This window comes from Drosophila montana, unplaced genomic scaffold (assembly GCF_035044405.1).
Source record: "Drosophila montana isolate Dmon_TW-CO22-7 unplaced genomic scaffold, ASM3504440v1 contig_2668_1, whole genome shotgun sequence".
NCBI lineage: Eukaryota > Metazoa > Arthropoda > Insecta > Diptera > Drosophilidae > Drosophila > Drosophila montana.
The window spans coordinates 71,020-96,058 of record NW_026997535.1 but is presented as its reverse complement, the minus strand read 5'-3'; the positions used below and the strand labels follow the sequence as shown (position 1 = coordinate 96,058).

The window sequence follows — 25,039 nt, the reverse complement described above, 5'->3', positions numbered from 1 at the left end:
GTAAAAATCAACATGTGCCAAGTCATGTGTCATTGCACAACACTGGAACTGCGAGCGAACTTCAAAAGGTTTACCAATTGACATCGCCAATACTCTGGAGAAAGCCCACATTCCGTCAAATAAAAATATCAGTCAACAGTTTATTTCAAACGTTAAAAATGTTTTTATTTTTCAAAAATATCGCTTCGTCTATTACGTTATATACGAGTGTGTGTGTGTGTGTAAAGACAATGTAAGTGAAATGCTCTACATTGAATTCTCATTCTGACCATTTTACGCTGGAGTGTGTATGATCCATGCTTATTTGGGCTCGATCTCATTCCATGAGACGACTTCTAAATAGTTTTTCGTTTTTAGTTACATACAATGATATACAATAGACTTTCAACTTAAGTTATTATAATTTAGTTGGCATGGAATTGCCAAGATAGAATTTTAAAATATAAATCTACAATAAATATAAAGCGATCACCCCAACCATCGCTGAATCGATGCATGCAACACGTGTATGTGTAAATGTGTGTACATAAAATATGTACGAGAATCTAAAGATTGCCTCAACAGCCATCATATCAAGTGCCAGCCACTAGGTTTTTTCTTTTTCGTTTTCGTAATGGAAAGAATATGAGAAACAATGAAGTCAGAAGAAAAGCGTACTAGGTTGGTGTCCCACTATCAATTAAGAGCCAAACTTAAACGAGGTGGGCACGGTGGTCTGGGGGAAGGCAAATCCGCCCTGTTTCTCAATCAATTTCGATTCTTTGGCCGCCTTGCGCTGGTCAGCGGTCACGACCACTTCCTGCAGCGCTTTGGCCTGTTCGGGCGTTAGGTTCGAGGTTAGCAGCGAGTACCAGGCCTGATCTTGGGCAGAAAGTGCTAAAATAAATAACAGAAATTAGTAAAAACATAAGTTTATAGACCTCAGGTTATTTTACCAGTAATAACTTCCTTAAACGTCCAGTATTCGTCGATGGCGGTCTCGTTCTCTTCCTCGTCTATGGGCGTGGTGAAAGTTTCAAGGCCAGTTTCATTTAAATCTCCAACTGATTCCTCTGCTTCATCGTCCGAATCTTCTTCGTCATCCTTGAGTTCGGCTTTCACCTCAAAGCCGGCAACAGCGCCTTTCGTTTTGGTGTAATCTGCTAGTTTATCCAAATAGTTTGGCGCCATCTCATCCATTTCATCTTCATCGCTCGACAAAGCCTCTGTGGGGTAGCAATAGATGCGATAGTACCACTTCAGTTTACTTCAGTTAGGCTTTCAATTATATTCTTACCCTCGCAATCATCGCCATCCTCCTCTTCTTCTTCCTCTTCCTCCTCCTGTGCGCGCGATTCATAGGCTCGCTTAAGCCCGTCGAACAACAATATCAGCGATGGCACAATCTTGCCCGCAACCTCGCTAAGCACCTGAGGCTTGGCATCGCCCAGCGAGATTAGAGTACATAGTCCCAAGACGCACAGCTTGCGATCATGAATGCTAAATAAATATATTAATTAGTTTACAGTTGAAGGTAGTTAAGAAGTTTAACGTACCCAAGGAAACAGTCCGTATCATGCAGCCATTGTTTAATGAAGTGTGAGCTGATTGGTTCGTTGTTTGGCTGCGACATCTTGTCCAGAATGGAGAGCAGCAGTTGTGGGTTGTAATACAACGCCGCAATGACCACCTGTAGGCACATAGTGCGCAGCTCCGATGACTGCACCTCTCGTGTCAAACGCGACAGGGCCAGCTCCACAAACATGTGTATCACCGAATCAATTTGTCCCTTGCATTGCAGTATAATTACCTCCATCAATTTGGCAGCATGACATTCGGGATCCTCACCAGGATTGCTAGTCAGCATCTACACAAATAAAAGCAATCAAATAAAATAAGACCGAACACGGCAAATAGCGTCTTTAGTCCCGCTTACAGTTTTGCACATGTCCAGAATCGCCAGGAGACGGTTTGGATTTGAAAGGAAGGCCGGCGTATCGACGGTTACATAGTTATGCAGCGCCGGCATGATGTCAATGAAATAATCGACGCCATCCTTTTTGAAAACCTGATAAATGAGCTCTAGCATTTGCCACATTTCGGCTGAAATTGACTTGGACGTTAAATCGTAGACAAGCGAGAAGGTTTCCTCATAGAAATCTTTGAAAAAACGCAAAATAAATATCTACAATCTTAGATATTTTGATAGTTCTTAACTCACCGGTAATGTTGTGCTGGAATATGTGACCTACTACGTTAATCACAATTGGATGCAAGTTAAGCAGCACGTCCGGATGTTCCTCCATAACGCTGAGCAGTGTTTCTATCGTATTTAGCAGACCCATGGCCGTAATGGCTTTCTCATCAGATCCCTCCTCCGATTCCAGCACTTGACTAAATGTTGTTGCCAAATGCTGACAAATTTCCGTTGCAACCGGCAACAGTTGCTCCGTAAATGTGCACACAATCTTCTGCATGACATTTGTCAAGTCTTCGTTTTCAGTTTCGCGTATGATGGTCAACAGCTCCTTGGTAATCTCTTTGATCTGAGACTCCACATATTGCGGTGCTTCGTCCTGAGATGATAGGAACATTTGAAGGCCAATGGCGGCCTCCACCTTAACGGGGAGCTCTTTATCCGTCAGCAAGGCGTTGGTTGTCAGGCGCATTGTTTCGGCCAGCACATGAGGGTTCTTGATTTGGACATCGCAAAAATAGTGCAAAACCCAACAGGCACGTGCACGCATATGACCGGCCGGATTCTGGAATTCCGGAAACACATAGGTAGTCAGCATGGACTCAACCTGATCGCGATATAACGTCTTCTTCAGCAAGACATCGGCCAGTGTGCCAATCATGTGAAGTGCACCATCCTTTTGCTTGTTATCCGCATTGGGCGATGTAATTATTTGCATAATGGTAGCCATCGCCTTAGGCAGAATGCCCTTACGTTTCTTACAGACGGAATGCAGTAGCGACTGAGCAGCCGGCACGGGCGTGGCATAATCCTCAAAGATATCTATTGAACGAAGCGGTTAGATGATGATCAAAAAATGTATACAGAATTGAATGTCGCTAAGGGTATACCAAATTTGAGGCGAATGTATTCATAGGGATCGCTCTCCCATAGTTCCTGATCCGAGTCGGTAAATGACATGATGGGGAATATGACATCCTGAATAACAGCCACCATGTGCGGTTTGATCAGCTTCCAGGTGTAGGCATGGCTCACACTAAAAGGGAAAATGAAATTTAAAACAATTGTGGCATGCTTTCACTAACATTAGCTTGTTATGCAATGTCTTAGATAAAGAAAACTTACGCAATCTTCAGATAGTTCAACACATCAGTAAGAACACGCGGCGATACATAGACACGATTGCGATATTGGTCCAGGATTTTGAGCAGCACCTCCAAGACGCCAGAACTGAAGGTGGGCAGATACCATTCGGCGAATTTTTGATACTTTTCGCTAACAACACTGCTGGGACTGCCATAGCTGCAAATAAATTGACAGACATTAAACAATTATGTCGAAGACTTGCATATAATAATACTCTATGAACTTACCGCTCAAACATGCGCACCATTATGTGCAGCGCCCATTTCTTAGTTTTCCAATAAGGGAATTCGGTGCGCTCATCGTCATCTAGATGTGAACAATCGGGCACAGCGCGATCAGCAATCTGACGACAAATTTCCATCCACTGCGAGAATATCTCTTTAGTGATGAGATCAAGCGGCAGACTGTACTGCGTTAGTGCATAATAAATCTTGAGTATTTGTTTTTGCAACAGCACCGATTGCTCCGACTGATCGTTGAGCAACGTCATCATGAGCTGATAAATCATTGGCAACAGCAAATTCATTGCTTCATTGAGCGGCGTGCGTTCTTCGAAGCGCTTGTATTCGTAGGTCTTGACCAGCTGATACATTGTAACCAGGGCGCCGTTCCAGCCATTTACATCCGGATTTTGCAAGTAAATGCTGATGTTGTCCACCACCTGGGGCCAACGACCGGGAAAATCGCTCTTTATGATATGATTAACACAGACAGAGAGCTGAACTCTGTAGAGGGCATGACAATCATGATTAGATTTTATTGTACTGAATACCGAAAATGTGACAACAGCTTACCTGATCAGCTCTGGAGCATGCACAATGGCATCCACAATTGCGCTGCGTATCATGGCGCGATCTTGTTCGTGGATGGAAAATGGTATGGGCTCACCAGGCTTAGTCTCATGATCTGACCAGCTGCTATTGATCAGGTTCTTTAGATAGACAGCGCCCGCCTGTCTCACCGGCTGCTCCAGCGTAGTTTGCATAACGATTTGCAGAATAGTGGGCACAAAACCAATGATTTTGTGTATCTGAGGCAGAGAACGTGAGAGAACATGTGTAAGTAGGTTTTCCGTCTGTTGATTTGTTTACACAGCTGCCGCATAACATGGCGTATGAGTAATACGATTCAGTGGCATACACAAGGGATAACATTTCGCATGCCAATCCAAAGATTGGAAAAATTATATTGATAAAACAATAGCAATACATGTAGCACCAGCCACGAAGCTCCTCCCAAATCGTAACACTTAAAATTCTAAGCACAACTCCCATATATACATGCTATATATTTAAATGGCATGCGTTTGCCCATTAAAGAAGCTCTGAACAGTGTGCCGTGGCCGTGGCAGTAATTTGCAATATATGCTGATAAAGTTAATTAACCGATTGAATAAGGAGGGGCATGGAAATTGTTAGAAGCTGACTCAGCCACAAAACAAGAGGCTCTTGGACAGTGGTGCAAGATGAGTGGCTAATTGAAGAAAGTGTAATGTTGCGTCTCATAAACTCAGAACTCAATTGCTTTCAATTAATTACATTGAAAGCTAGTGTAAAAATAATATAGCATGAGCATATTTTCAATTAATTGATTTAAAATTGTTGTCATTTTAATAATGTTTTTATTTAGTTTCCCACATAATTTGTGTATGTGGGAAAAAAAGATATTCAATTATTTCAAATGAATTCCAAGACACGGTGCAGCACACACACTCGCATAGACACTTTGCACATGTGTATGTTGATTCGCTCAGTGCATTTGTAAGCGCACCACCCGCGCGTCTCCCATCAACAGTACTTGTTGCCGCACGGCCGATGGGCCAACGGGCCAAATTGTGTGCCACAGCTAAATGTATTGCAAACAAGAAATAGTCGTTGCCTTCTGCTGTTTTTGGCCAATATCAATTTACTATTGACACTAGCACGCCCGCACAGCAGCACACGGACACATATATACACACACACGCACACAGAGCAGATAGACAGGGAGGGAGGTTAAAAGCGAACAATTAAAAAAGCACATGGTTTTCTTCATGCTTTGGCGTAGGCGCCACTAGGGTAGAAGAAAGAAGGTCGTGTCATGGCACTTTGCTGGTTAGTAGCTGGTCACTTACTTGTGCCAATTGATCCTCGGCCGCTTTCCTTTGCTCCGGATTTGGATCAATGGTTGCGCGCAACAGTTCCGTCAATTTTTGTGCCTCCATTTTCGTATTTGTGGATTGTCCTATTCGCCGGTTTTGCTGTGATTGCTGCACAAACAAAGAAGCGCCCACTAAGCACCCGCAATTCGCTAACGTTTAGCTTAATTATCGATATAAATGGTGCACTGGCAAGGCCAATTGCAAAATTATACGTTAATAGGAAAAACGTGGAAAAAGGCTGTCACAGCCACACACACAGCGCCGAAATTTGCGAGTCCGCACGAAGCGTGTGATATATTATCGTTGTTGACACTAATAGTTTCGATTGTTTTTGACAGTGTTGTGAAACGCATTCGGCCAATGCAACGCTGTCCATATAGATGTTGTGAATGTGTGTGTGAGTGACAAAGAGCGAAGTTTTTCTAAATGACACATCGTCGCTGGAGGAGGTGTGGTTGAAAATTTATAAAGTTTGGTGTTTATCAGCAAGGCAATCCAGTTGAAAGTGGTGTGAAATTCAAGCTTAAAGTGTAATTTAGCCCATTAAATAGCAATATTAATCAAATCCTCAGTCAACATGGCAGGCAGGCTACCGGCATGCGTAATCGATGTGGGCACCGGGTAAGTCTCGTGTGTGGTAGTTGTAGCTGCTATCGTCTGCGGAGGGAGGTGCATTGGCTGTATTGAAGCCTAATGACCCAATGTTTATCTTCGTAGCTACACTAAACTAGGTTATGCTGGCAACAAGGAACCACAATTTATAATACCCTCGGCTATTGCCATCAAAGAGTCAGCAGGTGTGGGCGACACCAATAAGCGACGCGTCACAAAAGGCATCGAGGATCTGGACTTTTTTATTGGCGACGAGGCGTTCGACGCCACGGGCTACTCCATTAAAGTGAGTCAGCAATATTATCTATACCAAGCTTATGTTTAACCGTTCCTAAAGGTATCGGAATTCGTAAAATCGCCGCGATATGAAAACAGCTGATATGAAGTGATATGTGGGGCAGATGGGTTTAAACATAGAGATCTAAGCGTTATTGTTGTGCTATTTACTTAAGTGTTGAGCTTCTGTGTTTACAGTATCCTGTGCGTCATGGCCTTGTGGAAGACTGGGATCTGATGGAGCGCTTCTTGGAGCAATGCGTGTTCAAGTATTTGCGTGCCGAGCCTGAAGATCATCATTTTCTGCTGACCGAGCCACCACTAAATACGCCAGAGAATCGAGAATATACCGCTGAAATCATGTTTGAAACGTTTAATGTTCCTGGTCTTTATATTGCGGTTCAGGCCGTTCTGGCATTGGCTGCCAGTTGGGCATCTAGATCCGTGGAAGAGCGCACGCTAACCGGCATTGTAGTAGACAGCGGTGATGGTGTGACGCATGTTATTCCAGTGGTAAGTATGTAACATTATTCAATTGGCCTGCATATCTTATCTCAGTTCTCTACTCCCTCTTACTTTTCAACAGGCGGAAGGTTACGTGATTGGCTCATGCATCAAGCATATACCGATTGCCGGACGCAACATTACGTCGTTCATTCAAAGTTTATTGCGAGAACGGGAGGTGGGCATACCGCCAGAACAGAGCCTCGAGACTGCCAAAGCGATTAAAGAGAAACACAGCTACATATGTCCAGACATAGCCAAAGAGTTTGCCAAGTACGATGCGGAGCCCAGTAAATGGATACGCAATTTTACGGGCCTCAACACGGTGACGAAACAGCCGTTCAGCGTCGATGTGGGCTATGAACGTTTTCTCGGACCGGAAATCTTCTTCCATCCTGAGTTCTCAAATCCAGATTTTACCATACCGCTTTCGGAGATTGTTGACAATGTCATACAAAACTGTCCAATCGACGTACGACGACCTCTCTATAACAATATTGTACTGAGCGGCGGCTCGACCATGTTCAAGGACTTTGGCAGACGCTTGCAACGCGACATTAAGCGATCGGTGGACACTCGTTTGCGTATTAGCGAGAACCTGTCTGAGGGACGCATTAAGGTAGATATGCTGACGACTTAAAACAATGAGTCATAATCTTAAACATGTATCGGTTTCAGCCAAAACCTATTGACGTGCAGGTGATTACGCATCATATGCAGCGTTATGCCGTCTGGTTTGGAGGCAGCATGCTGGCTTCAACAGTAAGTAGTGAATTTAAGTAAATGGCACATTTCGGAAATAACTTAATTTGCTTGTTTGCAGCCGGAGTTCTATCAGGTATGTCACACAAAGGCTGCCTATGAGGAGTACGGACCGAGCATTTGCCGTCATAACCCCGTCTTTGGTACCATGACATAATCATAATCGTTTAAAGTGCGTGACTGTCTGTCGAATTCCGCGTTATTATTACCTATTATTTTCGTTTTGATTTCGTTTTCTATATTCAAAATGCGATCACGTATTCCACGCTAAAGTATTGCTTAGCCGTTAGTAATGATTTTCTATGTGTTAAGCTCTAAAGTTGTCTAAAATGTTTCTATATATCAGCAATACGCGTAAATCATATTTGGCCAAATGTTTATTTCTTGTGTGATTCTGATTTTGAATTTAAGCTAAAAGATCTTTAAACAACAATGTCTGCCAGTTAAACTTTTTATAAGGTGCATTACTTCTACAAGATTATATAATTGTATATGTGTAACTTTTTATATCCTAGAAACACATCCAACACACATACATACTTACACACACAAACAAACCAAACGGCTCTCCATTGAATCCCGCTCTGAACACAATTATATATGAAATTGTACTTGTCATAGTAATATTTATATATTGCAATAACTGCAAAAGGTTTATATGTAAAAGAGATAATATTGATGAGAAATCTGTTTGTTATATTGATAAGCGTAACTGAAAAAGGCATTCATTAAATCAATAAAACATTCTTTAAGCTCAAGGTGACATGGACATCAACAATAATTTCCCGTAACCCAAACAGTAAAAATGCTCGTTTATTTGTTCTAAAGCTTTGACAAAAAATTTATTAATGGATGAATACACATGTGTATTAGAAATTTTATATTGAAATTTTGTGACAGCTGCGCCTAAGCAACAAAAAGCGACAAGTTTTTTAAAAACCCTGACGCGAGAGCCCCGCTCTGGGATGCTGCATACTAAGCGATGCAAATATTAAACTCTTTAGTTTATAGAAATGTGCATTGTTGTCTTTAAGTGGCTGTGAGGGATATAATATATTATAATAATAATATTATTAATTGACTGACTGTTCTAATCCACATAGTCGCTAGATCCTTCTTCCTCGTCGTCGTTGCTGCTGCTCGACTGGGCAACGGCTGTTTCTGGAGAGCGCAAGTGCTCGGCAATGCGAAAGTTTTGCAAAAAGTCACGCATGGCGTCCATCATCAAAGTCAACGATTGCTGAATACCAGCTTCTACAGGAATAAATTAACAAATATACACAGAGATAATGAGATTATAGTTGCAACCAGAAAAACTAACATTTACAAACGAGACAAAACCAAATCAAAATTTAACCTTCTGCTTCGCCTTGGGCGTTGGGCTGTCGCTGCGGAAAGCCTGCAATTTCTGGTGCTGCGGCGCCAGCCTCTGCTGCGGCGTCCGGTTGCTGCTGTACGGCCGCAATATTGTTCAGATTGAATGATGGTAACAACGATTGGAAAAACATAGATACAGAGTTGTTGGTATTTGTGGTTGGGCTGCTGCTCGAAGATGATTTTCTGTGAAATCAAGAAGTTAGCAATGAAAATCCTCTAGGATCCAGTCATAGTTTTTTTCTTTAACTAACCGCTGGTAGCAATTGACACTGTCAACGGGTGGTAGCGGATCGTATGTCATGATGGCCTGCTTTTCTTTCGAGACGAAAACGGCCAGCGGCACCTTCTCCTTGTAGTCAGATAGTATGACATGTCGTAAAATGGGACGAGGTGGTGTTCCGCCGTAGCGAACTGATCGTTTATCTTTGTAATCATTGATAATCGGATCTTTGCTGTCTATGCGATCCATTACAGCATTTACATTCGTTTCCAGCCAAAAGAGAACATCGTTCTGACGCCACACAACCTTGGCGCGGCACACATACAAGCAAACAAGCTGGTGGAGCGCTGGCGATTGACTAAAACGGAGAACGAGAGAGAGTTTATTGATTAGATTGGACTAACCGAGGCTGATAATATGAATGGTGACTCACTCGCCAGACACATCGGTAAAGAAATACGATGAGGCCAGCACGCGTTTATCCGTTTGTACAGACATCTCATCTAGCAGCGGACGCAGCACGCCGGGAAACATGAGCAACGCATATTGCAGAGCCTCATTGGCACGCTCGCATCTGCCGTGCAGCGTGTAGAGCGCCAACGCATAAGAGTATGCCATGTTGGGCAACTGGGCAAGATTGCGTGATGAATTATATAACTCGTAGAATTCCACTAGCCAGCCGAATTGCTTGCTCCGCAAGGCGTAATAGTCGATGACTAGTACCATGGCCAACGGATCAACATCAGGCTGCAGACTCAATACCAGCTTGGAGATTTCGAAAGCTGTCCGGCAACAGGCACGCTCCTCCAAATACTGAGCGTGCTTAAAGAGCACAACAAAAAAGGCGCGATTCTCCTGCCGTCGGTAGTCCAGACGGGAGTTGCCAGATGTCAGGCTGAAGTTGATGTGCAGTGAAGATTCCAGCAGCAGCAGTGCACGCTCGATGAGCTCGGACGCTAGAGCAAAGTCCTCGGTCATCTTGCAAACCTCACTTAGCTGCACCAGGGAGTCGACATGGTACGGACAACGCTTTATTAGTGTGATCAAAAATTCCGAATCAATGCGTTCCAATGCAGACAGAAACATGTGCTGCACGCCCTGATAGTACTGACTGTGCTGGAATGTGAACCATTGCACATTCTCTTCGTCGTTTATTTGAATTCTCGGACTGGTGGATGTGCCAGGCGTTTCGGGTGTTGGCAGCAACTTCATTGTGATGATGTTTTTGGTCAACGGCGGCCATGAATCCTTGGCAGTTACCATATAGGTGGATTTAAGTGTGGTCTTTTGGCGACCGCGCTTATTTCTAACAGAGAAGTATCATCAATTATTTCCATAGCTAAGCTTAGTTGTTGGGATTGAAACTTACTCAACCTTGACAACGCGCCTGCCAAAAGTGCGTCGCATCTCGTTTTGTTGATTCAAGTGTTTTAGCTCTACCATTAATAGTTTTTGGCTAGCTAGTTGACCGCCCCCTGCTGCTGCTGCAGCCGCTGGTGGGGCCGGTGTCTTCTCCAATTGTTTGGGTACAGCATCGTAGACTTTGCCCAGAAGTGGATCAACTTTCTCAAAGTATTTGTCCTGGCGCTCGTTGTCTTCGCTACTGATATGATTGCCATGGGACCTGACCTTCTTCTTCCGTTTCTTCTTCTTTTTTTTAGCAGCGGTATTTGCCTGTATTGCCGCCGATGGGTGCTCCGTCTCGTTGTCGTCCTCTTTGAATTCGCTCTCCGAGAGACTCTGTTGGTTCAGCTGCAAATCACACATAAATTAGTTAAGCCAACGTCGCACATTGAAAACGTATGTATACTAACCAAATCAAATGGGTTTAAATGCGATTTTCCTCTGACCGTGTCTAGTTCGTCATTGTCAGTTAAGTGGTCGTTGTCCAATTCATCATCGGGCGGCGGTGCTAGAATGTCTGATCCGCCCTGCATCTTTTTTAGCATTCGTGCGGACATGTTTTTAGTTGTTACTAAGCAAATTTACACATGTGAAAAATTATTTACAAAAAAAACTACAATTAAATGTCGTTTCCCTGTTCTATTTTATTTGTTTTTGTCACGAAGACTGACGTCCCTGTCAAAATATACAGAATGTTATTAACATAACAGCCAGAATTACATTATTTACTGTGAGCGGTCTGGTGGCTCTCGCTCTTATCATTTTTGTTCTCGCATAGTACCGGTCACACTTGCATTCCGGCTGCTGGACCAGCGCACGAAACGGAGTTTTTGTATATTTATTTTTTTTTTTCACTTGTGGATATTCATATTAAGCCATTTGTTTACTTTGTTTTGGTGACTTAATGTTATTAACTATTATTGTTGTTTACTTTGTTAAGTGTTGCTGCCAGTGGTCAAAGTAGTAGAGTCCAAGTGAAGCTCACTTTGGAAAAGAAGCTATCATCAATTTTCGCGCCCGCGCCATTTTTTGTATTTTTAATCATTTTTCATCATTATAATTATGGTGGCCTTAAGCATAGATGGCCTTAACAAAGTGCCAGTTGAGCTAGAACCAGACATAATATATCGTGTTGGACGCCGGTTGGGTCTAGAGTTTTTTATAGACGATGAGGTGAGAAGTCTTATTGCTCCCTTTGCACTACACACAAATGAAATTCCTATCTATATTTACTTGGTTCCTTAGTCTATTGAGCTCGCGCATGCTACAATCGTTATTATAGCCGGCGGAATTGTGCGTGTATCAGCTGCGACTGGCCAAGTTTATGTGAAGGGCCTGGAAACGGGACTGGAAATAAAGAGCATAAGCGAAGCAGATGCCATCAACGGAATTGTGGATTTGCGCTTTGGTAATGTGGCTGCCAAACTGCAATTTAACGATGGCAAGCACCTGGATAACGGAGCGGTAATTATATCAGTCAAAGAGTATTGCAAATGATAAACTATTTGAATTGCAGGCAAACGACACTAGTGGCTTTGAGGAGGGGACGAAAGATAAGTCGGCTTATAGAACTTCTGGGAGCCTTATCATTCCTGAATCTGAGCCGCAATCTGCAAACAATACGGCGAATATGGAAAGTTTCACCATTCCTGAAACTCAGGCAATTTGCTTTAATCGACCTTCAAACGGTCACGAGCATTCTAAGGTTTCATTGGGCGATGATTTTTTGATTCCCGAAACCCAAGATGTCATGCTGAATGTTAATAATCCTGTTCTACTAAATCAAGACCAAGATATTGTCAGTGAGGACGAAGGCTCGGAGCTAGGCACTCAAATACGCATTTGCACGCAGGAATTCAATGAGTACAATGAAGATGCCATTGATGATTTTGATTCCTCGCTCTTACTTGGCGATGGCGGTCTGACAGTGTTTCCGCCTCCCAGGCAGCCAGATGGTAATTAAAAGCGTTATCTTTATCTGCAAATTATTGTTTCGACCTTCTGCCTTTTAGATAACTCAGGAGTTGACTTGGATATGAGTGCCTTGAATTGGTCTGCATCCAATTCAAAATGCACTGCATTAAACAGCACCAAGGCTGTCGATGTGTCTTCGCGTGCCGATATTTGCCTTACACCAGATCTATCTGTTGCAGGACAAAAATCAGAAGAGCTTAATGATGTTCCTTGCACTCCAGACATATTTGATATGTTCGATGTTGAACCAAATGAACGCTTAGGCTCTTGCACGCCTGAATTAAATCTGCCTGCAACGGTGCTCTCTAGCCCATCGATTAAAGTTGATGATAACGAAAAGGTTTGTGTTGCAAAGCAGCCAGCGGCTACAAATATTGAGACACCAGAGCCCACTCCAGCAGAGCTGCAAGATAACTCCCAAGATTTTGTTGAAACGCAGGCATTTCCAGTGCGAAGCGCACCCACGCACTTACAACTTTCAAATTCGGATGACAATGACGAGGACTTCATTGCAACGCAAGCATTTCCTATGAGAACAGTAGGGCAACGCAAAACGAATGAATCCTCAGACAAATTGCAAGACTTTATTGCCACACAGGCGTTTGTAAGACCTAGGCCATCTATACCAAAACAAAATGAAACGACGAGCACAAGATTGAGTATTACAGCCCAAATTCACAGCCATAACGAAGACTTCATTGAAACACAAATGTTTCCCACAAAAACAACACATCCAGTGCCTTCGCTAAAGCCTATGCCGAATGGAACTGAGGACAATTTTGAAGACTTTATTGCCACACAGGCATTTATTAGACCCCAAACATCTGTACCAAATAAAGCGGTAGATACAATATTGAATATCACTGCTCAAATTCAAAATAACACTGAAGATATGATGGAGACCCAATTGTTTATCCCTCCCACCAACAAAAATGATAAAACTGCAGGTAATATGGAAATATTATAATATTATATCACCTTAACGTTGATTTCTGTTCTAGCTAATGAAAGTTCGGCTGTCATTCTTCAAATTCCCGATTCTATCAAAATTGGAGATGAACTTGATAAAGACCTCAGCCAACTGATTGCGCTATCTGCAATGCCGAGTTCACCGATAGACGATGAGCAACATAATTTTGATAAGCAATCCAACACTTTAGAGAAGACTCATGAGAGCAAGGTACTTTCTCAAGAGCAAGGCCGATTACGCAGATAAAATCGAATATTAAATCAGATATTATCAGTTCGAAGAATATCAGATCAACATGCTCTTTACCAAGAAATATTCTGAATTGTTCTAAATTTTGCAGATACATCAACCTAAGGAGTTCCCAAATAAAGTGGACGCCGTACAGGAAGATCAACAAAAATCAAGCAAAAATTCTAGCCGCAGACGTGTTTCTCCTCGCCCAGTATCCCCACAAGCGTCAAGTGAGCTTTAATAATATATAAATTATATACCAACTACATAGGTAAAAAACTGTCCTACAGCAAGCAAAAAAAAGCGCACTCGACAGTTCTCAAAATCGCCCACGCCATCAGGATCAGCAGCGTCCGGGCTTGAAAATTTAAAGATAGAAACGAAAACGAGACGGAAGCGATCGTCAGCGTCTAACGAGGAATCCACAGCGCGTGAGTCTCAGAAGCTTTGTTTGTGTTAGGCATTTTATGAACCAATTTGAATCCCTGCAGCTCCGAAAAAAACACGCGGAAAAACATCCCAGCCCACATCTGACGACACCGTAGACTCCAAACCGAAAAAAAGTGAGGCTTCTAAGAAAAAGGATACCATTGAAGGCAGCATGCTGGTTAGATTACGCAAAACTCGTACCAAAACAGAAGAATTATCGGAGACGAGTACTGCATCAACGCATCAAAGCGAAGATTCTATCAATGAAGTTAAAATTACAGCCGAAACTAGCCAAGAGCAAGTGAGGAATGATAATAAAGTTGTAAGCTGCAGCAAGGAAAGTAAATTAAGAAAACCTAAACAGTCCAGTGATGATAAACCAGCTACTAACCAGGACAGACAACCAGTAAGCCGCAGAACAAGAAGACAATCCCAACTAGTTGATATAATTGAAGCAAATGGTAATGAAATTCCCATAAATCAAAAACCTGCTGCCAAAATTGACGACGCCCTGTCCACGAGAAAAGAACTACGGCGCTCAGTTAAGGCGCCCACCGAGAAAGACACCAGCGCCACAAAAGAAGCCAAGCCTGCACCTAGCCTTAGAAGTTTCCGCAGGTCAACTAGCAAAACAGATTGTGAGTCCGTGCGGGTCTTTTTTTATGTATTTTACGTTTATAATTTATATTATATTTTATGTTATTTACAGTGACTGAGGAATCTAGAGAAGATACTGCTAAAACCAAAAAAAAGGTCAATGGGGGAGGGGATGTGGCTAAAACTAAGAGCAGCAGAAAAACATCACAAGAAGCTATTGAAAGTGACAAGGAAGAGGAGCCAACGACTAGTGCTAATGCCCCAACGCATAGTATGTGTAGTAATTGTAAAATTTAAGATTTGATGATATTTAATATAAAACTTTTCTCTTCCTCTAAAGATGCCCGCAAAAATAAGCTGCCTAGTCGGAAATCACTAAAAGGTGCCGGTTGAACTATTAAAACGCATACAGTTTATGGTAATTTGTGTATTTTCCAGATATTAACGACTATATAAAGAAGATAAAAATTTCGGGCCGAAAAATCCGCTTAGCACTATCCATGTGCAATTATGCCGAGCTGAACGCTGTATTGGTGTCATTAAAAAGTAAGTTTTTATCAATTGATTACGAAGTTTTATAGCTCATATATTTTTCTCTTTTTAGATGCTATAGAAGTCACTACGGATCCACTTGATTGTGATTTGCTCATCATGGACAAGGGCGAACGTACATATAAATTTTTGGTTGGAATCGCAGCGAATAAACCCATTTTGTCGACTAAGTGGCTACACGGCATGAAGGAGAAACGTTCTATTATCGTACAATCGGATCATATATTCAAGGATGAAAAGTTCGAGGAAACCTTCAAATTTAAACCCTTATCAGTATTTGAAAATCCCAGTTTATTGAAAGGACTAGATTTTATGCTCGCTGGTGACATCCAGCCGAATGTCAAGGAAATGAAAGGTAGTTAAATCTACAGCTCAATGCAGTTTTTCTTAGAATTTTGTTTAATTTCACAGCTATCATTGAATGCGCCGGTGGAACGGTGCACACTAAAGCGCCTCCAATTGCCAGCAATGTGCATCTGTATGTGGTTGCCAGCAAGCAGGACAAACACATTTGGCAGCTGCTCAGAAACTACAATAATGTACAATATATTAAGGCTGAAGGCGTTATGCAAGCCTTGGTACAGCGTAACCTTGAGCTGCTGGATGAGCACAAACTCAACTTGTCACTGATATGTAAATAGTTGAATAGATGTAAATAGGCTTAAAGAATTTTGTAAAGCAATCAGCTTAGTTATATAAAAAAAATATTGTGAGATTTGACTTAGATGTCGTTAACAGCGAAACCATTGTGCCGGCTGGCCAGGAGCAGCATCAAAAAATTGGAGTACGTAATCCGAATCTAACAAGGCAGTAATCACCTATTTCCTATTTCTACATCCTTGATGTTTTCTGATATTTTGATGCTGCTTCCATTTGAAAAACGTAGGCCAATTAAGTATTCGGATATTATATGCTAATTTGTATTTACTTTTCAACTTTACAACTGTTATTTTAACTATTCTAACTTCTTGCGCTTGGAACCCGTTGGCTTGTCAAATTGCTGCCGCATACCGCCGGCGCGTTCATTGTGAAATTTCATGTTGTTTGAGGTCTCGGCATACCACGGTGAATCGAACTTTGTGGTATCCTGATCAACTAAATGCGTGTACTTGGTGCGACCGCAGCGACCGAAGTTTTTCACCTGCATCACCTTGGGCAGAATGGTCTTGTCAAAGTGATCCTCGAGAGTGGCCTGCGCAAAGTCTCGTTTGAGCACATCGTTCTCCTCGTCCAGGTAGAAGGCACCACGATGATAGTATTTCTGCAGGAATTTATATTTGCCTTTGGTGGCCTTATTGGTGACGAGCTTGGGATTTGAGCGCAGTTCCTGGCGTCTCTCCTCTTCGGTGAGATTACGCATGCGTTCGATTTCAAGTTTTTCACGTTCGGCGCTACAAGTATAAGATAATATAAGATGTTTTAGTCTATTCATGTTCAATGTTGAGTGTATATAACTTACTTGTCGCGCTCCTCGCGATCTCGCTTCATGCGTTTCAGTTCACGTAATTTCCAGGCCTCGTACTCCACCTCGTCGTTCTCATCGGCTGTGCACACATCATCTAGGGACGCTTCGTTTGTCTCCGGTTTGATCTTCTCCAAGTCCTTTTTTACGCTCTCCTCGACCAAGCGTAATGTGGCGCGCCTTCGCTCCTTGGCCGCTCGTTTGGCCTCGGCTTCTAATTGCTTTTGTTTTTGGGCCTCGCGTTCTTTCTCCTGTATGGTGGCACGATCCCGCTTGCGGACAAATAGCGGCTTTAAACGCGGCTCGTTCTCTTCCTCGCTCTCTGTTTCCTCTTCGTATTCGGAGCTCTCCGACTCCGATGATTCTGACTGCTTCTCGTCTTCTTTTTGCAGCACCTCTTCTTCACGTTGCTGCTGCAACATACGCGACCGCAACTTTAAACGACGCTTTTCCAATTCTTCGTCACTTAGCTCAGAGTCCGTGTCGGATTCCGAAGCTAGAGTAATTTTATTGGTGCCGCGTTCAATGCGTCGCTGCTGTTCACTGCTTTCGTCTGGGAGAGGTTCTTCCTCGCTAGCGCTTTCTACCATTTCGGGTTCATGGATATGCCTGTGGCGTTCACGACGTTCGCGCTCCAAATCTTCCATATCCACAGGGCGTGCACGTAACCGTCGCAGGCGTGGATCGTCCACCTCAGCTTCATCCTCTTGCTGTGCCGTTTTCTCGTCCCCACTTTCTCGTCGAGACAGCTCGAGTTTGTGACGCTCCGCTTTGTTTCGCTCCATGCGCTTCCGATTGTCCACGAAATCGTCATCATCACTTTCGTCCGAGCTGGAGTCGGCGCGGGCATAATCAGGTCGCTTGCCAGAAATATAACGCTGCACCTTTACCTTTTGCATGGAAATCTCGCCTAGAGCATGGCAAAGAGATCTGTTATTTAGTTGCTTGCACGAGAGTTTTATGCTAGCTTACCTTTTTCATTTCGTATGGGCACTGCACCTGCGGTGCACTGTATGCCCGTTGGGGCGGTGGGAGCGCTCATTATGCACACGATTTACCCAAATAACTTTGTTTTTACTTAAGTTTTTATTATTTTCTGTAAGAAGTACGTTTTGTTTTTGTTAGAGCTGTTACTCTGTCGTCGATACTATCGGTTGTCGCACAGCGATAGTCATTTTGAAACAAAACCATTTCGAGTTTAACATTTTGTTTACAGACGTACAGACGCCAAACTGGCGCGCTCTGTTAAGTTTAAATATATAATGTTTTCCGCGTGACTTAGTGTTAGTTACCTGATGATGGATGTGCAATGACTCAGTACACGTTATATGAAGTCTCCCTCTAATTGAGGTACATTTAATAATTAATGCTATTTAAGTAAGACGCCGACCATTTTAGCAATTTCAACGCCCACTCTCATTAATGGAAACAATTAACAATTGTCGCTTACACTTTCTTTTTCCAATGTCCAGGGGCGGATAGACACCCAGGCCAAAGGGCAACTAAAAATTCTTTAATATATTTAATATGTATAATTTGCTTTTTTGCTAAAGGTTAAATATTGTGAAAGTTTATTTGGGAAATAGTCACACATTAATCTTTAAAAAAAGTAAATCCATTCCATTTTTAAATCCTCATTTTCAATATTTGCTGTACCTTTTATTTATTGTTAAAAACACGGCACATGTGGCGCAAATGTGACAATTCCTTAATTTTAATCAAAATTTATTGGCGTGCATGTTTTTATTTTATTCATTTGAACTATGCGACGCCGGTGACAAATGCTTTCAATTCCAATTTCTAATACATTTCAATTAAAATTAAACACTCACAACATTTTGCAAGAATAGCAAACACCATAAAAATAATTGTAAACAAATAATTTTCTATTAACAAAGAACGCAAGCCCGCTGCCTGATGTAAATCGGTACCAGATCGAACTCGTTATCGTTATCCAAGCATGAGACACCAAATATGCATAACCGGAGACGTAAGCCCCCCGCGTGCCAATTGAGCCGACCATACAGATAAAATCGTATAGACGCTCAAATATTAATTGGCGCACTTTTTTGTCTTTGCGACTCATTTGAGTTATTCAAACATTTCAAATTTACCGAGAGGGTGTTATTACTGGAACCCCCGCTAGTTAGGCGTATTGCTCAATAATTAAACCTATGTATTTTTCCGTAGAACGCACATTTTTTTCCTTTGTTGGAGAAGGTTGTCTTCGGGTGATTTGTCTTCGGGTGCGTGTTCAATTAATGCCGGGTGTCTGCTTGGAAGAAGTTGTCGCCAGTATTTTCCGCAAAGCCCTTTGAACGTATTTTCGACTCAGGCAAATTAATTAAAATGTGCGACATATCTAAGTATAAGGTAGAGTATCAGAGTACCAGCAAAGACATATTTCATTTGGCAACCAACGTTCATATTGCACTTTTCACACTGATACACCAACAATATTGCAAAAAGATCGTAATATTGAAATATTCCCTAAATAACACAATGGCACAGAACGTTTTCCAAACAGCAGATCGCATAGAATATTTTTTATTAATTGTAAAAAGTTGGAGAACATAAAAATTACAAAATGTATTTTATATGAATTTCTTGAAGATATCAATTAAGGCATTGCTCAGGTCTCCTCTGTGTGCCCGTCGCTCTGCTCTCGCTGCCATCGATCTTTATCTCGATCTCGGACTCGATCTGTCGCTATTTGTTGGCCATACTCACGCTCTCTACGGGCTTTCGTTGTGCTCTCTCCTCTGGCCTAAGATACTGAGCGTCGGAGCTGATACAATCGGCTGCTGGCCATATAAAAACCCCAAACGGTCCCCAGACAGATTCATTCATTTGAAAACTGTCAATAAGTTCGAACTGCGAGAAAACAAAACAAAACATACGCCAAACAAAAGTGTATACAAACTAACAAAACATTAAGCTGAATTTTAATAATACTTCGAAAACGAAAACACATTTGTGACCTGAAAATCCTTGTGCTCAAGTGTCTTCTTATCCCAAAAATTTGATATCTTGTGCGGAACTTAATGAAATACAAAAATAATCGCGGCACAATTCTGCAAATACAATTTAGAACATTTTTACGTTAGTTGGGCGTTAATGCGAAATCAAAACTACAACTCAGACGAACTCAAAGGATTTTTAGCGTAAGGATTAAACAACATTTCTAAAGGTGAGCGATAATTACTGAGATCTAACTAGATTTTGAGATATATCCCCATTTTATCAGAGTTCATTTATCCTGATTCATTTAATTAAATATATAAATCCTACAAATTGTACAAAATTTATTGCAAGAAAATATAATTTAAATAATTGTTAAAGATAATATTTAAATTAAAAAAAAAATGTTTAAATTGATTTCTCAATTATTGGATTTCCAACTAAGCTGAAAAAAAAACAATTTCAGCCCTCTACTCAATATATATTTAAGCAAGGGCTTCGCCCTAACTGTAAGCTGTTTCTAATCAAATTAAACTGTCGGTTATAAATTTAACAAGCACTTAAAACTCAAAAGCTAATAAGCTAATTAAGTGAAACACAAAAAAATTGAGTGCGGTTTGCAAGTGCAACAAATGAAAGATCAGTAAAATCGGTATATTATAATGTACACATTTGCAGTAGTTACATATGTACATAAATATATGGAGAAATATGTATGTAAGTCATGCCGCCAGATGATAGCCACGGAGTTTGTTTTGCGAAACTCGTAAATTATAATAAAGTTCTGTGTGCACAGCAGCAAATTTCAAGCATGTCAAATCGAATTGCGTACAACTTGTCGTGTTCCATATTATAATAAGTAACATTGTTATTATTATTATTTTTATTAATGGACAGACGTCAGACAACAAGCGGAATGCTGCCCAAAGATACGCGCATATTAATTGACTCTATCAGATCACAAGCTGAGGCCGTGGACGATGTTCACACGAAGACAGCACGAGGGGCGTCAGGAGAAAGATTGAGAGAGAGAGAGAGGGAGAGACAGAGAGAGAACGTCAGTTGCCCTTTGAGCCATTGGCGCCTTACTATTGGGCTCGCCTCTTGGCTGTAGCGCTTCAACCCAACTCGTATTTCTAGCCAAAACTGGCGAAAACCGGCGTATCCAATAATAACCAGTTAAAATCGGTTAAATCTCATTCATGCGCGTTCATTTCATGTCACTTGTGGCTATAGGCCAGGAGTTTCTCTTCTACTAAAGCTAAGCAGTTCCGTTTAGTTTACTTGTTATTCGAGTGTTCGAGTGTCTTTGGAAATTAATTGATATTTTTGCATACATTAAGCTTTCGGAAAAACTTGAGGTTCGTTTTTTGTCCTCTGACAATAGTTAATTAGTTAACGAGACTTGGAGAGTCTGCTCAAGTTTATATCCAACCACGCCCACTTATCGCCAGGGCGACGCGGCCACCTCCCCTTAGAAAACATGTAAGCCATATAACAGAACATTACAAATCCAAAAACAAGTTTTTATATTGTTAAAAACCTGGCGACTTACAACTAAAAACGCACAAATGGCGCATAAGGCAACAGCAATCTTAAAAGCTATATAACAAATAAATTAATTAAAAAACAAAATAATAAAAAAATAATAAAAAACTAAATAAAAAATATATACCAAGAATAGTACGAATTGTTCTTATGATATTTCCATTTTAATAAACGCTTTAATTATCGCATTACCATAAGTTTGTAAATTTTGCTGGTGATGTATTAAGTCAAAAACAAAAGATTTAATATTATAAAGTCATGTCCGAACTTTCCATAGTCGAAACATACGTCCTAACACCAGGAAACTGAAAGTATGTTCTTTGTCCCTGAAAAAGTTCCGCTTAAGCTAATAATGTCAATGGATATGGTATACAAATAATAATTTTGATACAATAACCAATTAACGAAGACAGTTTTTAATCAAATTGTTTATGTAAGGAAATGATAAATTTGTACTTGAACATAAAGCAGCGGCCATTGGCTACAGAGGCTGGCACGAGTTGAATGTATCTTACAGATACAATTTGAGAACTTAATTGATTAACGACGCCTACAGCCAGCCCAGCTTTGTAATTGCCGCCCTGTCGCAATTTCAGCTATAAAGCCTTGAACTTATCAACTCTCCATATATGCTATGCCATGGTATATACATATTAAAATCTTAACTTAAATTTTATTCCTTTCAGCTTGTATCTTTTGGTTGTGAGATGTAAATAAAAGGTTGTTGCATAAGCAAAACTTGATCAATTGCCTGGCCAAATCCATACAGCCCGTCCATCTCGTATTCCAACTACTTTACCAATATGTTCGGCACCATCCTGAAACTGTTGACCCTGTGCGCATTGGCCCATTCTATAAACGCCCACACGCTGAAGCAGCAGCCGCAGCAGCTGCCCATCACACCTGAGCAAAAGTATCTGATTGTGCGTGGAGAGACGCCGGCTGCATCTGCTGCATCCGAGGAGCATGTGCAGTTCAATGATGCAGCCACATTGCTGCTGTCGGCATTTAAGAGGCAACAGCTGGAAGCTGGCCCGGAACTGGAGGAGTGCACTCAGCCCGGCCATAAGGCCAGCTTTTCGGGCATTGACTATTTCATTCTGCTTTCCATGCTGGTCGTTTCCCTGGGCATTGGCATCTTCTATGGCTTCTTTCAGACGGGCGGCAGCTCCTCGGATGACTTTCTGCTGGGCTCGGGCATGAGTCTGTTGCCCGTGACCCTCAGCCTGACCACAAGCTTTATCACAGCCATAGAGCTATTGGGCAATCCTTCCGAGATGTATTTCCAGGGCACACAGTTTGTGCTGATTGTGATACCCATGCTGCTGGTCATACCGGTGGCCGTCAAGATATTCTATCCCATTTACTTCAAAATGGAGCTGACCAGCTGTTACGAGTATCTGGGCATACGCTTCGGCAAGGAGATACGCGTTCTGGGCGCCTTGCTCTATGTCGTGCAGGTGAGTTGATATGGTTAACCTGATGATGGGATCACTTTTGCTCATCCTTTTGTTACTTTCAGATGTGCTTTTATACCGCTGTTGCTGTCCTGGCGCCAGCCATTGCCTTGTCCAAGGCAACGGGCCTGGATACCAAAATAGCTGTTGTCCTCATTTATGTGGTCTGCGTCTTCTACTCCTCGATGGGCGGCATCAAGGCTTGCGTTATAGCAGATTCCTTTCAGGTGAGTGGCAGCCTTAAATATATCTTTAACTTTAATTTATATTAATTTATATTATGTAGGCTGCTGTTCTGGCCGTCTCGCTGGTGCTGATCGTCTTGCTGGGCTGCTTTTATAGCGGCAGTCCAGTCCAGGTCTTTCAGATGGCAGCTGAACGCAATCGCCTCGAGTTCTTTAAGTGAGTATTTAGCTGTCCTCTAGACCTGCCGCAATTCACAATCTAATCTCGCTTATATTTCTAATAGCTTCGATCCCAGTCCCACCACCCGGCACAGTGTCTGGTCTGTGGTCATTGGCGGCTTCTTTTACTGGACTTCGCTCTTTTGCACCAATCAGGCCTCCGTGCAGAAGTGCATGTCCCTCAAGTCCTTGAGGCTGGCCAAGATTGCCTTGGGCTTTGCCATCATCGGTCTGGTTGTCGTATTTCTGCTCAACTTTTATACAGGTCTCATGGTCTTCACCCACTATGCCGACTGTGATCCATTGAGCGTGGAGCGCATCACAGCCTCGGATCAGCTATTGCCATACTATGTGATAAATACCTACGACCACGTTTATACCGTCGCGGGCATATTTGTCGCTGGCATCTTTGCGGCTAGCTTGGGGTAGGTCTATAATTATATAACACTAGCAGATATTACCAAGATTTTCCCGCTGCCAGTTAAAATATTTATTGCATTTAAATGAACATCAACATTAAAAAAAAAAAAGTACATTTTCATCTACATCTTAAAACTTAACTTTTGTAAAAATCGCAGCTTGCTTGCCTCTCCGGCTTGGGCTGTGTGTTGATCATCAATCAGTCAATCAGTCAGTCAGTCAGTACTAATTTGCAACTTTACAACACTATTTGCAGCACTGTTGCCTCTGCCTTGAACTCACTTTCGGCTGTTACCTGCGAGGATTTGCTTATCAATGGCATGAACATTAAGATTTCACCCGAGAAGGGCGCCACCTATGCCAAGTGGATGTCATTGGGCTTTGGCGTGGGCTCCTTTGGTCTGGTCTTCATTGTGGAGCATTTGGGTGGTGTGCTGCAGGCGACGCTGACGCTCAATGGACTCATCGGAGGCGTCACCTTGGGCCTGTTTGTTTTGGGCATTGGCTGCAAACAGGCAAATTCGAAGGGCGCCTTCTATGGCGGCCTCTTGTCACTAGCTCTGGTCATATTTGTGGGCGTGGGCGCGCAATTGAGCAATGTGCAAATACCCACGCTGCCCACATCCGTGGAGCATTGCGATTGCCATGTGAATGTGACGGGCATCATTGAAGATTTACTCAGCGAAAGCTTGTTGCCCGCGCCAGAGCAGGGCTTTACGTAAGTGCCGATTATTGACGAGTCCTATGGAACAAATTATTCTAATAGTTCTCAATTCTTCTTGCTACAGCTCCTGGTCCATTTTCCGCCTGAGTTATATGTGGTTCAGCATGGTTGGCTGCTTGTTAACCGTCTTTCTCGGCTGGCTGATATCGGTTATCATTGATGCACTGCAGCGACGCAGCGTGCTTAAGATTACGGCCAAGGGCATTGACAATCCCGCCATCACTGAGGAGGTCTTCAAGAGCGACAACCCAGTGCTCTTCACCACAATGAAGCCAGTTGAGCTAACCAGCGGGGAGGGGCATGTGAATTTGGCCATACGCCTCGACGACGAATACAATACCAAATAGATGCCTTCTACGGCAGACAAGAGCATGACTAACATAATATTCCTGGTGCAACCTGTAACCTCCATGTACAAAGCTATCCTAGTTCGTAGTCAATTCGAGTCGCAATCCTAACTGTCTAAGCTTAGTCGAATGAGTGATTTCTAGTTTGTAAGCTCACATCTATGGCTATCCATGGACAGTATTTTACTAATTTTAATATTTTTACACATGTCAAGTGTGAATTTGTCCTAGTTCTAGATCAATTTACAACGCTGTTCTTTGCGTTAATAATAAAATGTATTAATTGTATGTTGCATGGGAGCAGTGCAATGATATTGGACGCCACTGTAAGCGTGATCACAGTCCT

At 42.2% G+C, this 25,039-nt stretch overlaps 7 protein-coding genes across 8 annotated transcripts; 4 read left to right on the top strand and 3 right to left on the bottom strand.

The window, feature by feature from the left end:
• Positions 1–139: 139 nt before the first annotated feature.
• msk (importin-7 msk) lies at positions 140–5,746 on the bottom strand. Its single transcript, XM_064683891.1, has 11 exons — positions 5,436–5,746; positions 4,117–4,352; positions 3,550–4,047; positions 3,302–3,478; positions 3,067–3,212; positions 2,201–2,998; positions 1,916–2,139; positions 1,536–1,846; positions 1,277–1,479; positions 936–1,205; positions 140–876 (listed from the first exon to the last, which is right to left on the bottom strand). The coding sequence occupies exons 1-11, from the start codon at positions 5,523–5,525 to the stop codon at positions 680–682; spliced, it is 3,150 nt and encodes a 1,049-aa protein (XP_064539961.1). The 5' UTR covers positions 5,526–5,746; the 3' UTR covers positions 140–679.
• Positions 5,747–5,862: 116 nt separating this feature from the next.
• Arp3 (Actin-related protein 3) lies at positions 5,863–8,374 on the top strand. Its single transcript, XM_064683898.1, has 6 exons — positions 5,863–6,083; positions 6,180–6,360; positions 6,549–6,863; positions 6,937–7,473; positions 7,533–7,616; positions 7,678–8,374. The coding sequence occupies exons 1-6, from the start codon at positions 6,040–6,042 to the stop codon at positions 7,771–7,773; spliced, it is 1,257 nt and encodes a 418-aa protein (XP_064539968.1). The 5' UTR covers positions 5,863–6,039; the 3' UTR covers positions 7,774–8,374.
• A 54-nt stretch (positions 8,375–8,428) lies between these two features.
• Nulp1 (Nuclear localized protein 1) lies at positions 8,429–11,277 on the bottom strand. Of its 2 annotated transcripts, none has more exons than XM_064683892.1 (6): positions 11,028–11,277; positions 10,583–10,965; positions 9,647–10,519; positions 9,245–9,571; positions 8,974–9,176; positions 8,429–8,870 (listed from the first exon to the last, which is right to left on the bottom strand). In XM_064683892.1, the coding sequence occupies exons 1-6, from the start codon at positions 11,172–11,174 to the stop codon at positions 8,707–8,709; spliced, it is 2,097 nt and encodes a 698-aa protein (XP_064539962.1). In that variant the 5' UTR covers positions 11,175–11,277; the 3' UTR covers positions 8,429–8,706. The 2 variants fall into 2 exon arrangements, with proteins under 2 accessions (XP_064539962.1, XP_064539963.1); XM_064683893.1 differs by having other exon boundaries at positions 8,702–8,870; positions 8,938–9,176.
• Positions 11,278–11,490: 213 nt separating this feature from the next.
• On the top strand, positions 11,491–16,305 carry mu2 (mutator 2). Its single transcript, XM_064683889.1, has 13 exons — positions 11,491–11,790; positions 11,863–12,081; positions 12,134–12,572; positions 12,630–13,538; positions 13,593–13,771; positions 13,902–14,022; positions 14,083–14,223; positions 14,284–14,859; positions 14,931–15,089; positions 15,159–15,200; positions 15,257–15,364; positions 15,423–15,725; positions 15,782–16,305. Exons 1-13 carry the CDS (start codon positions 11,680–11,682, stop codon positions 16,009–16,011), a joined length of 3,537 nt encoding a protein of 1,178 aa, XP_064539959.1. The 5' UTR covers positions 11,491–11,679; the 3' UTR covers positions 16,012–16,305.
• Mfap1 (Microfibril-associated protein 1) lies at positions 16,269–17,976 on the bottom strand. Its single transcript, XM_064683897.1, has 3 exons — positions 17,805–17,976; positions 16,830–17,742; positions 16,269–16,761 (listed from the first exon to the last, which is right to left on the bottom strand). Exons 1-3 carry the CDS (start codon positions 17,872–17,874, stop codon positions 16,326–16,328), a joined length of 1,419 nt encoding a protein of 472 aa, XP_064539967.1. The 5' UTR covers positions 17,875–17,976; the 3' UTR covers positions 16,269–16,325.
• Positions 17,977–19,667: 1,691 nt separating this feature from the next.
• On the top strand, positions 19,668–20,016 carry LOC135429598 (uncharacterized). The gene has a single exon (XM_064683940.1). It carries the CDS (start codon positions 19,877–19,879, stop codon positions 19,937–19,939), a length of 63 nt encoding a protein of 20 aa, XP_064540010.1. The 5' UTR covers positions 19,668–19,876; the 3' UTR covers positions 19,940–20,016.
• A 2,012-nt stretch (positions 20,017–22,028) lies between these two features.
• LOC135429583 (sodium-coupled monocarboxylate transporter 1) lies at positions 22,029–24,981 on the top strand. The gene is made up of 6 exons (XM_064683916.1): positions 22,029–22,801; positions 22,864–23,025; positions 23,085–23,200; positions 23,268–23,627; positions 23,879–24,340; positions 24,411–24,981. The coding sequence occupies exons 1-6, from the start codon at positions 22,145–22,147 to the stop codon at positions 24,691–24,693; spliced, it is 2,040 nt and encodes a 679-aa protein (XP_064539986.1). The 5' UTR covers positions 22,029–22,144; the 3' UTR covers positions 24,694–24,981.
• The last annotated feature ends 58 nt before the right edge of the window (positions 24,982–25,039 follow it).

Excerpts from the sequence above, each read along its gene's own strand:
- msk (XM_064683891.1), bottom strand. The coding sequence starts at position 5,525 with ATGGAGGCACAAAAATTGACGGAACTGTTGCGCGCAACCATTGATCCA. Across the intron at positions 4,353-5,435 it reads CCGAGGATCAATTGGCACAA|ATACACAAAATCATTGGTTT; the intron begins GTAAGTGACCAG and ends TCTCTGCCTCAG. Across the intron at positions 2,999-3,066 it reads ATACATTCGCCTCAAATTTG|ATATCTTTGAGGATTATGCC; the intron begins GTATACCCTTAG and ends TTCGTTCAATAG.
- Arp3 (XM_064683898.1), top strand. The coding sequence starts at position 6,040 with ATGGCAGGCAGGCTACCGGCATGCGTAATCGATGTGGGCACCGG. Across the intron at positions 6,864-6,936 it reads TGACGCATGTTATTCCAGTG|GCGGAAGGTTACGTGATTGG; the intron begins GTAAGTATGTAA and ends ACTTTTCAACAG. Across the intron at positions 7,617-7,677 it reads GCAGCATGCTGGCTTCAACA|CCGGAGTTCTATCAGGTATG; the intron begins GTAAGTAGTGAA and ends GCTTGTTTGCAG.
- Nulp1 (XM_064683892.1), bottom strand. The coding sequence starts at position 11,174 with ATGTCCGCACGAATGCTAAAAAAGATGCAGGGCGGATCAGACATTCTA. Across the intron at positions 10,966-11,027 it reads ATTTAAACCCATTTGATTTG|CTGAACCAACAGAGTCTCTC; the intron begins GTTAGTATACAT and ends TGTGATTTGCAG. Across the intron at positions 8,871-8,973 it reads CGCCCAAGGCGAAGCAGAAG|AAGCTGGTATTCAGCAATCG; the intron begins GTTAAATTTTGA and ends TTATTCCTGTAG.
- mu2 (XM_064683889.1), top strand. The coding sequence starts at position 11,680 with ATGGTGGCCTTAAGCATAGATGGCCTTAACAAAGTGCCAGTTGAGCTA. Across the intron at positions 11,791-11,862 it reads AGTTTTTTATAGACGATGAG|TCTATTGAGCTCGCGCATGC; the intron begins GTGAGAAGTCTT and ends TTGGTTCCTTAG. Across the intron at positions 15,726-15,781 it reads GAATGTCAAGGAAATGAAAG|CTATCATTGAATGCGCCGGT; the intron begins GTAGTTAAATCT and ends TTAATTTCACAG.
- Mfap1 (XM_064683897.1), bottom strand. The coding sequence starts at position 17,874 with ATGAGCGCTCCCACCGCCCCAACGGGCATACAGTGCACCGCAGGTGCA. Across the intron at positions 17,743-17,804 it reads GCCCATACGAAATGAAAAAG|GCGAGATTTCCATGCAAAAG; the intron begins GTAAGCTAGCAT and ends GCCATGCTCTAG. Across the intron at positions 16,762-16,829 it reads GATCGCGAGGAGCGCGACAA|CGCCGAACGTGAAAAACTTG; the intron begins GTAAGTTATATA and ends TTATACTTGTAG.
- LOC135429583 (XM_064683916.1), top strand. The coding sequence starts at position 22,145 with ATGTTCGGCACCATCCTGAAACTGTTGACCCTGTGCGCATTGGCCCAT. Across the intron at positions 23,026-23,084 it reads TTATAGCAGATTCCTTTCAG|GCTGCTGTTCTGGCCGTCTC; the intron begins GTGAGTGGCAGC and ends TATATTATGTAG. Across the intron at positions 23,201-23,267 it reads AATCGCCTCGAGTTCTTTAA|CTTCGATCCCAGTCCCACCA; the intron begins GTGAGTATTTAG and ends TATTTCTAATAG.